The sequence below is a fragment of the Aethalodelphis obliquidens genome, unplaced genomic scaffold, assembly GCF_003676395.1.
Source record: "Aethalodelphis obliquidens isolate GAN/ISIS:26980383/991018 unplaced genomic scaffold, ASM367639v1 scaffold65, whole genome shotgun sequence".
Classification (NCBI taxonomy): Eukaryota; Metazoa; Chordata; class Mammalia; order Artiodactyla; family Delphinidae; genus Aethalodelphis; species Aethalodelphis obliquidens.
This window is the reverse complement of record NW_020838009.1, coordinates 7,486,313-7,503,371: the sequence shown is the minus strand read 5'-3', so window position 1 is coordinate 7,503,371 and position 17,059 is coordinate 7,486,313. Positions and strand designations below refer to the sequence as shown.

General features: G+C 39.0%; 1 protein-coding gene across 1 annotated transcript in view; it reads left to right on the top strand.

Annotated features, from left to right (window-relative positions):
* Positions 1-17,059, top strand: part of ADAMTSL3 (ADAMTS like 3) — a 371,178-nt gene that overhangs the window by 250,595 nt on the left and 103,524 nt on the right. The window contains 1 exon segment of the mRNA XM_027089194.1: positions 9,427-9,556. Within this exon segment, the coding sequence (XP_026944995.1) occupies positions 9,427-9,556 (130 nt within the window).

The window sequence follows — 17,059 nt, the reverse complement described above, 5'->3', positions numbered from 1 at the left end:
AGTAGTTCCTACCTTTGGAACTCAAATCTAGTGAGGGAAATGTGTTACTCACATAATCACACACACGTATGTAAAGTTACAGCTGGTTATAGCAGCTACAGAAGAAGTATGTGGTGCTATGAAAGCATATAATAGGAGGAATTTGACCTAATTAGGGAAGTCAGGGAAAGCTTCCCTAAGAACAATTACACTCGAACTTAAATCTGAAAGGTGAGGAATTAATTAAGCAAAAGAGAGGTTGGAGATGGGGGTACAAAGAGAACTTCCAGCAGAAAAAAGATCATGTGGAAGGGCCCTACGTGGCGGGAGGGCACATGGGACATTCCAGGAGCTGAAGAAGTCGGGCACAGCTGGGGTACTGAGAAAGACGGAGTTTAATGTGAGATGATGCTAGAGAGGAATGCAGGGGCCAGACAGTTAAGGCCTTGCCGGCCGTGTTGATTTGGGTCTTTATCCCAAGATCGATGAGAAGCAATTCAGGTCATTAAAGTTGGAGTTAATGATCAAATGTTTATTTCAAAAAGGTTAGTCTGGTTGTATGGTAAAAAAGGGATTAGAAGGGTTCATAGCAGATGTAAGAGGGACCATCAAAGAAGATTTTGCTGGTCCAGGAAAGAGCTTGGGCTGGAGTGGTGATGATGATGGAGATGGAGTGAGCAGGTGACTTTGAGAGATGTTGAGAAGGGAAAAAGCCTGTCAGTGGAGTGGGCCAGTGGGAGTGAGGTGGCAGGTCTGAGCCCTAAGATTCTTTTCTGAGATGATGAGTGCCGACAGGCGGTCCAGTTTGGCAGAAAGAAATCATGACTTCAGTTTGGACATAATGATTTTAAAGTGCCTTTAGACTTCCAAATGGAGATGCTAAAGAGACAGTTGAATGTGTGAATCTGAAGCAAAGTGGCAAGATCTAGTCTGGAAATATACATTTACGAGTCATCTGTGTACGGAGAGAATTGAAGCCAGGGGCATGTATGCAAAGCTTCAGGAAGAGAACACCTGTGAGCCGTGGGGAGGGTCTAAGAATGAGCTTTGAGAAAATTCAACATCCGATGGCTGGGTGGAGGATACTGAGCCACAAATGTCAATGCAATGAAGAGGTCAGCCAGATAGGAGCAAAACCAGGAGGGAGTGGTGTGGTGGGAACCAGAGTCGGCTGCGTTGATGCCACTGAGAGGTGAAGTGAGGTAAACTGAGAATCAGCACCGGGTCCAGCAAGGGGAAGTCACTGAGGACTTACAGGGTCAGTTCCATGGAGTGGTGGAGACGAAGTCAGACTTGAAAGGACGGAGGAGAGTGATAGGTGATGAAATGGAGATGAATAGATTAGATTTTCTTGTGGCAAAACTTACGATAAAGAAAACAGAGAGAAGTAGAAGGCTAGAAGGCACAGTGGGTTAAGGGGGAGGTGTGTGAGTGTGCTGTTTTTTAATGACAGAGAGCCTTGGGTACATTTAAAAGGCAAGGAGAGGGGAAATTGACAATAACACAATCATAGTAGGGGACTTTAACACCCCACTTTCACCAATAGACAGATCATCCAAAATGAAAATAAATAAGGAAACACAAGCTTTAAATGATACATTAAACAAGATGGACTTAATTGATATTTATAGGACATTCCATCCAAAAACAACAGAATACACTTTCTTCTCAAGTGCTCACGGAATATTCTTCAGGAGAGATCATATCTTGGGTCACAAATCAAGCCTTGGTAAATTTAAGAAAATTGAAATTGTATCAAGTATCCTTTCTGACCACAGTGCTATGAGACTAGATGTCAATTACAGGAAACAATCTGTAAAATATACAAACACATGGAGGCTAAACAATACACTACCAAATAACCAAGAGATCACTGAAGAAATCAAAGAGGAAATCAAAAAATACCTAGAAACAAATGACAATGAAAACACGATGACCCAAAACCTATGGGATGCAGCAAAAGCAGTTCTAAGAGGGAAGATTATAGGAATACAATACTACCTCAAGAAACAAGAAAAATCTCAAATAAACAACCTAACCTTACACCTAAAGCAATTAGAGAAAGAACAAAACCCCCTCAAAGTTAGCAGAAAGAAAGAAATCATAAAAATCAGATCAGAAATAAATGAAAAAGAAATGAAGGAAATGATAGCAAAGATCAATAAAACTAAAAGCTGGTTCTTTGAGAAGATGAACAAAATTAATAAACCATTAGCCAGACTCATCAAGAAAAAAAGGGAGAAGACTCAAATCAACAGAATTAGGAATGAAAAAGGAAAAGTTGCAAATGACACTGCAGAAATACAAAGCATCATAAGAGACTATTACAAGCAACTATATGCCGATAAAATGGACAACCTGGAAGAAATGGACAAATTCTTAGAAAAGCACAATCTTCTGAGACTGAACCAGGAAGAAATAGAAAATATAAACAGACCAATCACAAGCACTGAAATTGAGACTGGAATTAAAAATCTTCCAACAAACAAAAGGCCAGGACCAGATGGCTTCACAGGCAAATTCTAGCAAACATTTAGAGAAGAGCTAACACCTATCCTTCTCCAACTCTTCCAAAGTATAGCAGAGGGAGGAGCACTCCCAAACTCATTCTACGAGGCCACCATCACCCTGATACCAAAACCAGACAAAGAGGTAACAAAGAAAGAAAACTATAGGCCAATATACTGGTGAACATAGATGCAAAAGTCCTAAACAAAATACTAGCAAACAGAATCCAACCGTACATGAAAAGGATCATACAACATGATCAAGTGGGGTTTATCCCAGGATTACAAGGATTCTTCAGTATACGCAAATCAATGTGATACACCATATTAACAAATTGAAGGAGAAAACCCATATGATCATCTCAATAGATGCAGAAAAAGCCTTTGACAAAATTCAACACCAGTTTATGATAAAAACCCTCCAGAGGGCTTCCCTGGTGGCACAGTGGTTGAGAGTTCGCCTGCCGATGCAGGGGACATGGGTTCGTGCCCCCGTCCGGGAAGATCCCGCATGCCGCGGAGTGGCTGGGCCCGTGAACCGTGGCCACTGAGCCTGCGCGTCCGGAGCCTGTGCTCTGCAACGGGAGAGTCCACAACAGTGAGACACTCGCGTACTGCAAAAAAAAAAAAAAAAAAAAACCCTCCAGAAAGTAGGCATAGAGGGAATTTACCTCAACATAATTAAGGCTATATATGAGAAACCCACAGCCAACATCGTCCTCAATGATGAAAAACTAAACCATTTCCACTAAGATCAGGAACAAAACAAGGTTGCCCACTCTCACCACTATTATTCAACATAGTTTTGGAAGGTTTAGCCACAATAAAAGGAATCCAAGTCGGAAAAGAAGAGGTAAAACTGTCACTGTTTGCAGATGACATGATACTATACATAGAGAATCCTAAAGATGCTACCAGAAAACTACTAGAGCTAATCAATGAATTTGGGAAAGTAGCAGGATACAAAATTAATGCACAGAAATCTCTGGCATTCCTATACACTAATGATGAAAAATATGAAAGAGAAATTAAGGAAACACTTCCATTTACCATTGCAACAAAAAGAATAAAATACCTACGAATAAACCTACCTAAGGAGACAAAAGACCTGTACTCAGAAAACTATAAGACACTGATGAAAGAAATTAAAGATGATACAAACAGATGGAGAGATATACCATGTTCTTGGATTGGAAGAATCACCATTGTGAAAATGACTATACTACCCAAAACAATCTACAGATTCAGTGCAATCCCTATCAAACTACCAATAGCATTTTTTACAGAACTAGAACAATAAATATCACAAGGCAATCTTGAGAAAGAAAAACAGAGCTGGAGGAATCAGGCTCCCTAACTTCAAACTATACCACAAAGCTACAGTAATCAAGAAAGTATGGTACTGGCACAAAAACCAGAATATGGATCAATGGAACAGGATAGAAAGCACAGAGATACACGCATGCACGTATGGTCACCTTATCTTTGATAAAGGAGGGAAAAATATACAATGAGAAAAGACAGCCTCTTCGATAAGTGGTGCTGGGAAAACTGGACAGCTACATGTAAAAGAATGAAATTAGAACACTCCCTAACACCATACACAAAAATAAGCTCAAAACAGATTAAAGACCCAAATGTAAGACCAGACACTATCAAACTCTTAGAGGAAAACATAGGCAGAACACTCTATGACATAAATCACAGCATGATCCTTTTTGACCCACCTCCTAGAGAAATGAAAATAAAAACAAAAATAAACAAATGCGACCTAATGAAACTTCAAAGCTTTTGCATAGCAGAGGAAACCATAAACAAGACGAAAAGACAACACTTAGAATGGGAGAAAATATTTTCAAATGAAGCAACTGAGAAAGGTTTAATCTCCAAAATATATAAGCAGCTCATGCAGCTCAGTATCAAAAAGCAAACAACCCAATCCAAAAATGGGCAGAAGACCTAGATAGACATTTCTCCAAAGCAGACATACAGATTTCCAGAAAACACATGGAAGGATGCTCAACATCACTAATCATTAGAGAAATGCAAATCAAACTACAATGTGTCACCTCACACCGGTCAGAATGGCCATCACCAAAATATCTACAAACAATAAATGCTGGAGAGGGTGTGGAGAAAAGGGAACCCTCTTGCACTGTTGGTGGGAATGTAAACTGATACAGCCACTATGGAGAACAGTATGGAGGTTCCTTAAAAAACTAAAAATGGAACTACCATATGACCCAGTAATCCCACTACTGGGCATATACCCTGAGAAAACCAGGGTATTCAAAAAGAGTCATGTACCATGATGTTCACTGCAGCTCTATTTACTATAGCCAGGACATGGAAGCAACCTAAGTGTCCATCGACAGATGAATGGATAAAGAAAATGTGGCACGTGTACAATGGAATATTACTCAGCCATAAAAAGAAACGCAACTGAGTTATTTGTAGTGAGGTGGATGGTCCTAGAGTCTGTCATACAGAGTGAAGTAAGTCAGAAAGAAAAAAGCAAACACTGTATGCTACCACATATATATGGAATCTAAAAAAAAAAATGGATCTGAAGAACCTAGGGGCAGGACAGGAATAAAGACACAGACGTAGAAAATGGACTTGAGGACATGGGGAGGGGGAAGGGTAAGCTGGGACAAAGTGAGAGAGTGGCATGGACATATACACACTACCAATTGAAAATAGATAGTGGGAAGCAGCCGCATCGCACAGGGAGATCAGCTCGGTGCTTTGGGACCACCTAGAGGGGTGGGATAGGGTGGGTGGGAGGGAGACGCAAGAGGGAGAGGATATGGGGATATATGTATACATATAGCTGATTCACTTTGTTATACGGCAGAAACTAACACAACATTGTAAAGCAATTATACTCCAATAAAGATGTTAAAAGTAAAATAAAATAAAATAAATATACACATACCAAAAAAAGGCAAGGAGAAAGTTCAGAATGAAAGCAAAAGGCAAAGTATCAAGAAATGTCCTAAGATGCCAGGGAGTGAAATTCATAGCCTGGTTGTGGAGCTCAGTCTTAAATAGTTGCAGGAGCAGCTCCTAATGGAAACTGGCAAGGGAAAGGCGAGGATGGATGTGAGGGTGGGTGGGTTTATCTGCTTGATCGCAGGAAGTTCCTATCTGATTGTTTCTGTTTGAGTGTGTGTGAATATTTGTGTGTGAGTGATTTGGTATGTGAATGCCCAGTTGTTTGAGGTCACATGTAGTATTCTTTTATTATACTTTTGACTTGATTACAATGTGCTAGTATTTAATTTAGGGTTTTCCATGCATGTATGAATGATATTGATGCACGTAGGTATCATCTGTTGAGCGTGGTGGAGTACAAGATGCCTTCCTGCAAATGGGAAAGTAGGACTGCAAGCTGATTTGGCCCACTATGGGCTCATTTTAGCATACTTCCTATGGAGATGTGTTCCCGACATGGTACATCAGCAATAGCCGTTTTGTTCTCTTCAAATCCCTTCAAATCATAACAGGCCTCTAGCTGTAGTTTCTTCCAGCTACTCTTGATATAATTGGTCACTTCCTTTCAGGCTCCAGTGATGTTTATGATGCCCTTCATAAGGCCAAATGGCTTTCAACAGTCCTTAATTTTTACCAGCTGTCTTCTCATCTGGCTCCTAAAAAGAACTCACCTATTTGGAGTGCTATAAAACTTGCATTTTCATACCAAAATGGCACTCCTCTGGGTCCATACCATATTATGGTTCTACTTTTTTTCATTACCTGGGAGCTTATATTAGTAGTTATTCTATCATACTGGCTAATCAGCAGAAGGAGGAACCTATGCTAACTGTTCTTTTCAATATGGCCCTAGGCTTGCATCTGTCATATAGCATTGTATAAGGCAACACTCTATGAAGCAGATCTGGATTTTTTTTCTTTTATAGATTTTTATCATCAGTTTTATACTAGTTTTGTGAGATGACTTGGAGTTTTCCATACCTTTTAATAATCTTAAATAGTTCATATCATAGAAGCTATGTGTTTTAAAAGTTTGGAAGAATTTGTGTCTATAACTGTCTAAATTCAGTTCTTGCTTTTCCCTCTTGGGGGCAGGATTGAGGGGGGAGCATGAGGCTGGATCATTAACATCATTTTCAAGTTTCCCCCCTGCTTATTGTTATATACAAGGTCTTAATTTTCAAGTGAATTTCATAATTTAGATTTTCTTGGAAAAAAGTCATCTATTTCATGATATTAAAACCATCATCAAGAGATGTTCATCTAGTCTCAAGTTGCTTTAAGGCTTCCTCTTCTCTTTTTTTCTTGTCACAAATAATGTGTAACCTAGTCACTCTTTTTGACCTAGGAGTTTTATAGGAAATGACTTTTAAAAAATTCTAATGTTTGGATTGGGGGGTGGGTTAATTGTTTATTATTCATTTATAGTTGGACTCTATTATGGTCAAGAATGTTACTTGCATAATTTCTGGCTTGTGTAATTTAGTGCAGTTTTCTTTATAGGCTCATATAGGATCAATTTTTGTTAATGTTCCACTGGTGCTTAAAAAGAGCATATTACGTTTGTTTCTAAGGGCCAAGGCTATTTGGTATTTTATCAACGTAATTTTCTTATTCAAATCATTTTCCCACTTTGAAAAATAATTTGATATGTTAAATAGTGGGTGTCATCTTAAAGGTTCTGACTATAGATTTTTTTATTGGTCCAAGTATTTTTTACTGGGTGTGTGTGTGTGTGTCTGTGTGACGTTACTTGGCATGTTGAATTAGTCAAGATTTGTTTGCAAGAAATCCAACTCAAACTAACCTTAAACCAACAAAAGGGAATGTATTAGCTCATTTATTGGCTCTGCTTCCCATCATAGAGTCTGTGTTTTTACCCTTTAATTATGAATTCATTTCTTGATGTAGGCTTTGGATATTTTTTTGCCAAAGAAAAAACAACCCTCTTAATATGACATTGTAGAAGTCAAATGTGAAGTGAAGGATGTTGCCTCATGCTACCAAAGGAATTTATTAGAAAAATTACATCGAAATTTCAACACTTGATTTATTTTATGACTTCTAAATGCATATTTGCGATTACTATCCACATTTTAAGTATAAGATGAAGTAAACTTATTTTTATAATTTTTACTTTTGAGGATAAAGGTTTACTCAGTCCTCTTGAAGTGAAAAGTGGTGAAGTCATATTGTAGGCCCAGTACGTGGGAAGGAACATATTCTCGTGGCCGTCTTTGGAAAATGCATTCTACCTCAATAAGTATCCTAAATCGCCTATTACACTTTTATATTTTTTGAGTAAAGTTGCTTTAAGACCCAAAGATTTGTCACAAATGTTATGAAATTCCATCAAAATGGTTAAAATGAGATAACTTTGGTGCTTTCAGACTCACCCCCTCAATCTCCAGAAAACATTTCAAAATAGTCTCTAAGTGTAGTTTCTAAATAATTTTGATTACAAATTAAAATATATGTGAAAGATAACTGAATTTTTCTCAGATTAAAAAGAAATGAAACCTGCTAGAAAATGAACATCTGTAAAGTCACTAAGAAAGTTTGACATCTGCTGTTGAGAACCCAAGGTGTGATGTTGTAGCAGTGACTCCTTGTATTTCAGGTTAGCCACTGTTTATTTAAAAAAAGAAAAAGGTTCATGGAAGATGCATGGAGATTTAAGACTGCATCCTGCCATGGATGGGAGCATAAGATTACAACCGAAGAAAGCAAAAGAAAATTTAGTGAAAAGAACTGAACATCTCAAATACATATTTTATATATACTTTTGGCCTGTACTGCATTCTGCGAAATATTGTAAAATGGTTGAATTGAAACATGGCATTTGGAAAAAGAACCACAATCTTATAACATAATGGAACACACATTTTTTCATGAAACGGAATACATTTGCGTATTTCAAATAGCATAGTCAGTCGCTATTACAATTTTCATTTGATTTTTTTCATCAAAAGTTTCATTTATATTTTGTTCAGTTCTGATTTTCCAATAATTTTTTTTTTGTCTCAACAAAAAAAGAAGAGTGGTTGAGACATGGGCTTTGGGGTCAGACAGACCTGTCTAGCCTCAAAGGAAAAATGTGCCTGTGAAAGTTCGTATTTGAACAGGGAAGCTGGTCGGCTGTATTGCATTTTGGAATCCCTCGGGTACAAAAGAAAGACCACTGAATTCGGAAGCAGGAAATCTGATTTTCAGTTTTGAATCTACCACTCTTTTGCGGTCTTCATTTCTCTCTCAACTGTTTCCTTATGATTACATTAATAAAATGGAGATAATGATACCATTCTTTTGACCTCACAAGATTATGGTGGGCTCAAATAGTGTATTTGAAAGCACTTCATACACTGCAAATCACTTTCCCAATGGGAGGCATTGCTGTTGTTTTTGCTAGTAATAGAAATATTACTAATGATAGTATTTAGTGAACAGGAACTCCAACTCTAATGAAAATTTTAATAAGGTTATACACCAAATTTAGCACATATTCAATGATATAAAGCAAATGTTATTCTTTAGGAGCTGATATGAAAATTCCTCTTAGGGAAATTATTGTATATGTTTGGAAGGAACACTTTGATGATTCATTTGAGGGAACTCCTAGCTTTGAGTATATTTGGAATGCAGGTCAGTCTGAAGGTGGATGGGGAGTCGGGATGCTCCTTAATGTCTTAAAGTGAGTATATTTGGGGGAGGGACAGTAGAGGGACTGAGTTTAAAAGGTGATGGAGAGAATATCAAAGACTGGGAGACTTTGCAAAATGCAAAGTCGTTTCCTCCACGTGTACCCTGAAATGCAGCCTGCAGCCACGTAATATGGTCAAAAGGGCAGTAGCTTAAGAACGAGAAGTCTCAAGACCCTGTTTTCTTTTTTCCCCACAATGAGTTATTCTAAGTCATTTGCACTTTTTCTCTTTCCAACCTCCAGGCTATCAAGAAGCCATTGCAGTGTGCTTACACATCCAGACCCAGCAGACGGTCAACGACTCCTTGTGTGATATGGTCCACCGTCCTCCAGCAATGAGTCAGGCTTGTAACACGGAACCCTGCCCACCCAGGTATGTGCTGTCTCATGCTCCCAGGACACACCGTCTGAATGGTAACACCCTCCCTTGCAGAGAAACACGTGTGTGCATTGAGACTGGCGGGTCCACCCAAAGTAGATCAGCCTGGCCTACGTCGGAGTTCTCCCTTCTCTGTTCGAGTTATGCCCCAGCCAAATTCTTGCTAAGATGCACAGATACTGCCAGGTTCAGCAGGAAACCCCTTTAGTCTGACTTTTGTTTGCATCAGACATGAATGAACATGAACTGGCCTGCTGCTGACAAAACCATGAGGTCAGCAGTTTTGTCCTGTCTCCTGTCTGTCTCCTCAAGAACATTTCTGTGCCCAAAGCCACACCAAGAGCACAGGATCTGAGGTCGGGTTGGCACTGGTACACAGTAGGTGCTCAATCCATATTTGTTGAATGACTGAGTGATCTCCTATTTGTTACCTAGAACTCACACCAGTGTGTTCTTACCTTCCCACGATTTACCATAGATCTCAGATTATGGGGTGTAATGTTACAGGTCCCAAAGGGTAGGCGAGGTTGACTTATTTTTGGTCTCCAAGTTTGAACTTAAAAGTTAATCTGCTTCCTTTCACAAGTCCTTTTAAGATCCTGGGGAATTTTATCAGAAGGAAGGGTAGGTTTTCCCCCTGTTCCTCTATCCCTGCGTGTTGCTGGCTACAGAGGATTATAACTCAGCATCACTGGTCTCTCACACAAGACCTTCCAAAATCCAGGCCCCATTTTTTTCTCTTCTCTATCCTTTACCTTTATGATCTTGACCACTCTTCTGTGATAAATTTAAAACCAAGAATTTAAAGCCCATTCCCAATCACCTCCTCTCTCTTGTTGCCAGATTCTCTTTCCTGCCTCTTAGTAATTATATCACCCATCTGATGAGGTACCTGTATTCACTAAAGGTGAGTTTAGTTATGTCTAGGACCCTAAGTAATTGAGGAAGTTTGTGTCCCGTGCCATACGGGAGTAAGGGTAGGTTTTTATGTTTATTCAGGAAATAAGTTATGCTTCTGGAATTCTCTTGATCTTTCTGATTTTGATTCCATGAGATGTGTTGGCTATGAGGCAGAAACTCCTGCCTTCGTGGTCTGAAGTGGTGAGGGTGAGGATCAAATAAGTCAGGGCATCCTGGAGATCCAGTCTTATGTATCCCACAGATGGGCCCTTTCCTTGGGGGTCTTGCTCTCTAACCTGCAGAGTCTTGGGAAGAGGCCAGCTCAATGCGTGCTTCATCCCTGGGGAGACCACACCTGCAGTGAGCCAGGCACAGGGTTTTATCTAGCCGTATTTCTTTTTAAAAAAATTTTTATTGGAGTATAGTTGCTTTACAGTGTTGTGTTAGTTTCTGCTGTACAGCAAAATGAATCAGCTATACGTATACATATATATCCCCTCCTTTTTGGATTTCCTTCCCATTTAGGTCACCACAGAGCATTGAGTAGAGTTCCCTGTGCTATACAGTAGGTTCTCATTAGGACATGGAAGCAATCTAAATGTCCATCAACAGAGGAATGGATAAAGATGTGGTCCATTGCAATATTTCTGACTTAAGTTGTCGGCTAAGGATATACGGGGAACTTCTTGACTTGGCGTTAGAACCGTCTTGCTGTGCTCAGCTGAGAGGAGGCAGTAAAGACCTACGAACGTACTTTGGAGAGCAAGACCCAGAAACAGCATAGGGAAATCTTCTTTCCTGGACATCTCATTTCCACCCCCAGGTTTCTGAATTCCAGAGTCATCCGTACCAGAACACTAACAGAAAATTGCAGACGAGACAATACAGTAAGACTATTAGAATCTAACTGGGCGTCAGGATGCCCACTTTGTCAAGTCTGTCCGGAGCTGTCCAAGAACATCAAGTATATGGGAGGTGGTGCTGAGGTTATATCCAATTGAAACGACCCTTTCATCTTTTTTTTTTTGGTAACACCTTTATTGGAGTATAATTGCTTTACAATTGTGTCTTAGTTTCGCTTTATAACAAAGTGAATCAGTTACACATATATCTCCATATCACTTCCCTCTTGGGTCTCTCTCCCTCCCACCCTCCCTATCCCACCCCTCTAGGTGGTCACAAAGCACCGAGCTGATCTCCCTGTGCTATGCAGCTGCTTCCCACTAGCTATCTATTTTACATTTGGTAGTGTATATATGTCCATGCCACTCTTTCACTTAGTCCCAACTTACCCTTCCTCCTCCCCGTGTCCTCAAGCCCATTCTCTAGTAGATCTGCGTCTTTATTCCCGTCTTGCCCCTAGGTTCTTCATGACCTTTTATTTATTTATTTATTTTAGATTCCATATATATTTGTTAGCATACGGTATTTTTCTCTTTCTGACTTACTTCACTCTGTATGACAGACTCTAGGTCCATCCACCTCACTACAAATAACTCAGTTTCACTTCTTTTTATGGATGAGTAATATTCCATTGTATATATGTGCCACATCTTCTTTATCCATTCATCTGTCGATGGACACTTAGGTTGCTTCCGTGTCCTGGCTGTTGTAAATAGAGCTGCAGTGAACATTGTGGTACATGACTCTTTTTGAATTATGGTTTTCTCAGGGTATATGCCCAGTAGTGGGATTGCTGGGTGGTATGGTAGTTCTATTTTTAGTTTTTTTAAGAAACCTCCATATTGTTCTCCATAGTGGCTGTACCAATTTACATTCCCACCAACAGTGCAAGAGGGTTCCCTTTTCTCCACACCCTCTCCAGCATTTATTGTTTGTAGATGTTGTGATGATGGCCATTCTGACCGGTGTGCGATGATACCTCATTGTAGTTTTGATTTGCATTTCTCTAATGATTAATGATGTTGAGCATTCTTTCATGTGTTTGTTGGCAATCTGTGTATCTGCTTTGGAGAAATGTCTATTTAGGTCTTCTGCCCATTTTTGGATTGGGTTGTTTGTTTTTATGATATTGAGCTGCATGAGCTGCTTGTAAATTTTGGAGATTAATCCTTTGTCAGTTGCTTCATTTGCAAATATTTTCTCCCATTCTGAGGGTTGTCTTCTCGTCTTGTTTATGGTTTCCTTTGCTGTGCAAAAGCTTTGAAGTTTCATTATGTCCCATTTGTTTTTTTTTTTGTTTTTATTTCCATTTCTCTAAGAAGTGGGTCAAAAAGGATCTTGCTGTGATTTGTGTGATAGAGTGTTCTGCCTATGTTTTCCTTTAAGAGTTTGATAGTGTCTGGCCTTACATTTAGGACTTTAATCCATTTTTTTTTTTCATGGTACGCGGGCCTCTCACTGCTGTGGCCTCTCCTGTTGCGGAGCCCAGGCTCCGGACGCGCAGACTCAGCGGCCGTGGCTCACAGGCGCAGCCACTCCACAGCATGTGGGATCTTCCCAGACCGGGGCACGAACCCGTGACCCCTGCATCGGCAGGCGAACTCTCAACCACTGCGCCACCAGGGAAGCCCTTTAAGCCATTTTGAGTTTATTTTTGTGTATGGTGTTAGGGAGTGTTCTAATTTCATTCTTTTGCATGTAGGTGTCCAGTTTTCCCAGCACCACTTACTGAAGAGGCTGTCTTTTCTCCATTGTATATTCTTCCCTCCTTTATCAAAAGTAAGGTGACCATATATGTGTGGGTTTATTTCTGGGCTTTCTATCCTGTTCCATTAATCTATATTTCTGTTTTTGTGCCAGTACCATACTGTCTGGATCATTGTAGCTTTGTAGTATAGTCTGTAGTTAGGGAGCCTGATTTCTCCAGCTCCGTTTTTCTCTCTCAAGATTGCTTTGGCTCTTCGGGGTCTTTTGTGTTTCCATACAAATTGTGAAATTTTTTGTTCTAGTTCTGTGAAAAATGCCAGTGGTAGTTTGATAGGGATGCATTGAATCTGTAGATTGCTTTGGGTAGTAGAGTCATTTTCACAATGTTGATTCTTCCAATCCAAGAACATGGTATATCTCTCTATTTATATCATCTTTAATTTCTTTCATCAGTGTCTTATAATTTTCTGCATACAGGTCTTTTGTCTCCTTAGGTAGGTTTATTCATAGGTATTTTATTCTTTTTGTTGCAATGGTAAATGGGAGAGTTTTCTTGATTTCACTTTCAGATTTTTCATCATTAGTATATAGGAATGCAGAAGATTTCTTTGCATTAATTTTGTATCCTGCTACTTTACCAAATTCATTGATTGGCTCTAGTAGTTTTCTGGTAGCTTATTTAGGATTCTCTATGTATAGTATCATGTCATCTGCAAACAGTGACAGCTTTACTTCTTCTTTTCCATTTTGGATTCCTTTTATTTCTTTTTCTTCTATGATTGCTGTGGGTAAAACTTCCAAAACTATGTTGAATAAGAGTGATGAGAGTGGGCAACCTTGTCTTGTTCCTGAACTTACTGGAAATGATGTCAGTTTTTCACCATTGAGGACATTGTCAGCTGTGGGTTTGTCATATATGGCCTTTATTATGTTGAGGTAAGTTCCCTCTATGCCTACTTTCTGTAGGGTTTTTATCATAAATGGGTGTTGAATTTTGTCGAAAGCTTTCTCTGCATCTACTGAGATGATCATATGGTTTTTCTCCTTCAATTTGTTAATATGGTGTATCACATTGATTGATTTGCGTATATTGAAGAATCCTTGCATTCGTGGGATAAACCCCACTTGATCATGGTGTATGATCCTTTTAATATGCTGTTGGATTCTGTTTGCTAGTATTTTGTTGAGGAATTTTGCATCTATGTTCTTCAGTGATATTGGCCTGTAGTTTTCTTTCTTTGTGACATCTTTGTCTGGTTTTGGTATCAGGGTGATGGTGGCCTAGTAGAATGAGATTGGGAGTGTTCCTCCCTCTGCTATATTTTTGAAGAGGTTGAGAAGGGTAGGTGTTAGCTCTTCTCTAAATTTTTGATAGAATTCGCCTGTGAAGCCATCTGGTCCTGGGCTTTTGTCTGTTGGAAGATTTTTAATCACAGTTTCAATTTCAGTGCTTGTGATTGGTCTGTTCATATTTTCTTCCTGGTTCAGTCTTAGAAGGTTGTGCATTTCTAAGAATTTGTCCATTTTTCCAGGCTGTCCATTTTATTGGCATATAGGTTCTTGTAGTAATCTCTCATGATCCTTTGTATTTCTGCAGTGTCAGTTGTTACTTCTCCTTTTTCATTTCTAATTCTATTGATTTGAGTCTTCTCCCTTTTTTTCTTGATGAGTCTGGCTAATGGTTTATTAATTTTGTTTATCTTCTCAAAGAACCAGCTTTTAGTTTTATTGATCTTTGCTATCGTTTCCTTCATTTCTTTTTCATTTATTTCTGATCTGATCTTTATGATTTCTTTCCTTCTGCTAACTTGGGATTTTTTTTGTTCTTCTTTCTCTAATTGTGTTAGGTGTAAGGTTAGTTTATTTGAGATGTTTCTTGTTTTTTAAGGTAGGATTGTGTTGCTATAAACTTCCCTCTTAGAACTGCTTTTGCTGCATCCCACAGGTTTTGGGTCATTGTGTTTTCATTGTCATTTGTTTCTAGGTATTTTTTGATTTCCTCTTTGATTTCTTCAGTGACCTCTTGATTATGAAGTAGTGTATTTTTTAGCCTCCATGTGTTTGTATTTTTTACAGATTTTTTTTTACTGTAATTGACATCTAGTCTCATAGCATTGTGGTCAGAAAAGATACTTGATACTATTTCAATTTTCTTAAATTTACCATGGCTTGATTTGTGACCCAAGATATGATGTATCCTGGAGACTGTTCCATGAGCATTTGAGAAGAAAGTGTATTCTGTTGTTTTTGGATGGAATGTCCTATACATATCAATTAAATCCATCTTGTTTAATGTATCATTTAAAGCTTGTGTTTCCTTTTTATTTTCATTTTGGATGATCTGTCTATTGGTGAGAGTGGGGTATTAAAGTCCCCTACTATGATTGTGTGTGGATTTCCCCATTTATGGCTGTTAGTATTTGCCTTATGTATTGAGGTGCTCCTATGTTGGGTGCATAAATATTTACAATTGTTATATCTTCTTCTTGGATTGATCACTTGATCATTATGTAGTGTCCTTCTTTGTCTCTTGTAATAGTCTTTATTTTAAGGTCTATTTTGTCTGATATGAGAACTGCTATTCCAGCTTTCTTTTGATTTCTTTCTTTTGATTTGCACAGAATATCCTTTTTCATCCCCTCACTTTCAGTCTGTATTTGTCCCTAGGTCTGAAATGGGTCTCTCGTAGACAACATATATACGGGTCTTTTTTTTGTATCCATTCATCCTTCCTGCCTAGAGAATTTCCTTTAGCATTTGTTATAAAGCTGATTTGGTGGTGCTGAATTCTCTTAGCTTTTGCTTGTCTGTAAAGGTGTTAATTTCTCTGTCAAATCTGAATGAGATCTTTGCTGGGTAGAGTAATCTTGGTTGTAGGTTTTTCCCTTTCATCACATTAAATATGTCCTGCCACTCCCTTCTGGCTTTCAGAGTTTCTGCTGAAAGATCTGCTGTTAACCTTATGGGGATTCCATTGTACGTTATTTGCTGTTTTTCCCTTGCTGCTTTTAATATTTTTTCTTTGTAGTTAATTTTTGATAGGTTGATTAATATGTGTCTTGGCATGTTTCTCCTTGGATTTATCCTGTATGGGACTCTCTGCGCTTCCTGGACTTGATTAACTATTTCCTTTCCCATATTAGGGAAGTTTTCAACTATAATCTCTTCAAATATTTTCTCAGTCCCTTTCTTTTTCTCTTCTTCTTCTGGGACCCCTGTAATTCGAATGTTGGTGTATTTAATGTTGTCTCAGAGGTCTCTGAGACTGTCCTCAATTCTTTTCATTCTTTTTTCTTTATTCTGCTCTGCAGTAGTTATTTCCACTATTTTATCCTCCAGGGCACTTATCCATTCTTCTGCCTCAGTTTTTCTGCTATTGATCCCTTCTAGAGAATTTTTAATTTCATTTATTGTGTTGCTTTTCATTGTTTGTTTGCTCTGCAGTTCTTCTAAGTCCTTGTTAAACGTTTCTTGTATTTTCTCCATTTTATTTCCAAGATTTTGGATCACCTTCACTATCGTTTTTCTGAATTCTTTTTCAGGTGGGCTGCCTATTTCCTCTTCAGTTTTTAGGTTTGATGGGTTTTTACCTTGCTCCTTCATCTGCTGTATGCTCCTCTGTCTTCTCATTTTGCTTAACTTACTGTGTTTGGGGTCTCTTTTTGCAGACTGCAGGTTCGTAGCTCCCGTTGTTTTTGGTGTCTGCCCCAAGTGGCTAAGGTTGGTTTGGTGGGTTGTGTAGGCTTCCTGGTGGAGGGGACTAATGCCTGTGTTCTGGTGGATGAGGCTGGATCTTGTATTTCTAGTGGGCAGGTCCACGTCTGGTGGTGTGTTTTGGGGTGTCTGTGACTTTATTATGATTTTAGGCAGCCCGTCTGCCAATGGGTGGGCTTGTGTTCCTGTCTTGGCAGTTGTTTCGCATAGGGTGTCCAGCACTGTAGCTTTCTGGTCGTTGAGTGGAGCTGGGTCTTGGCGCTGAGGTGGAGG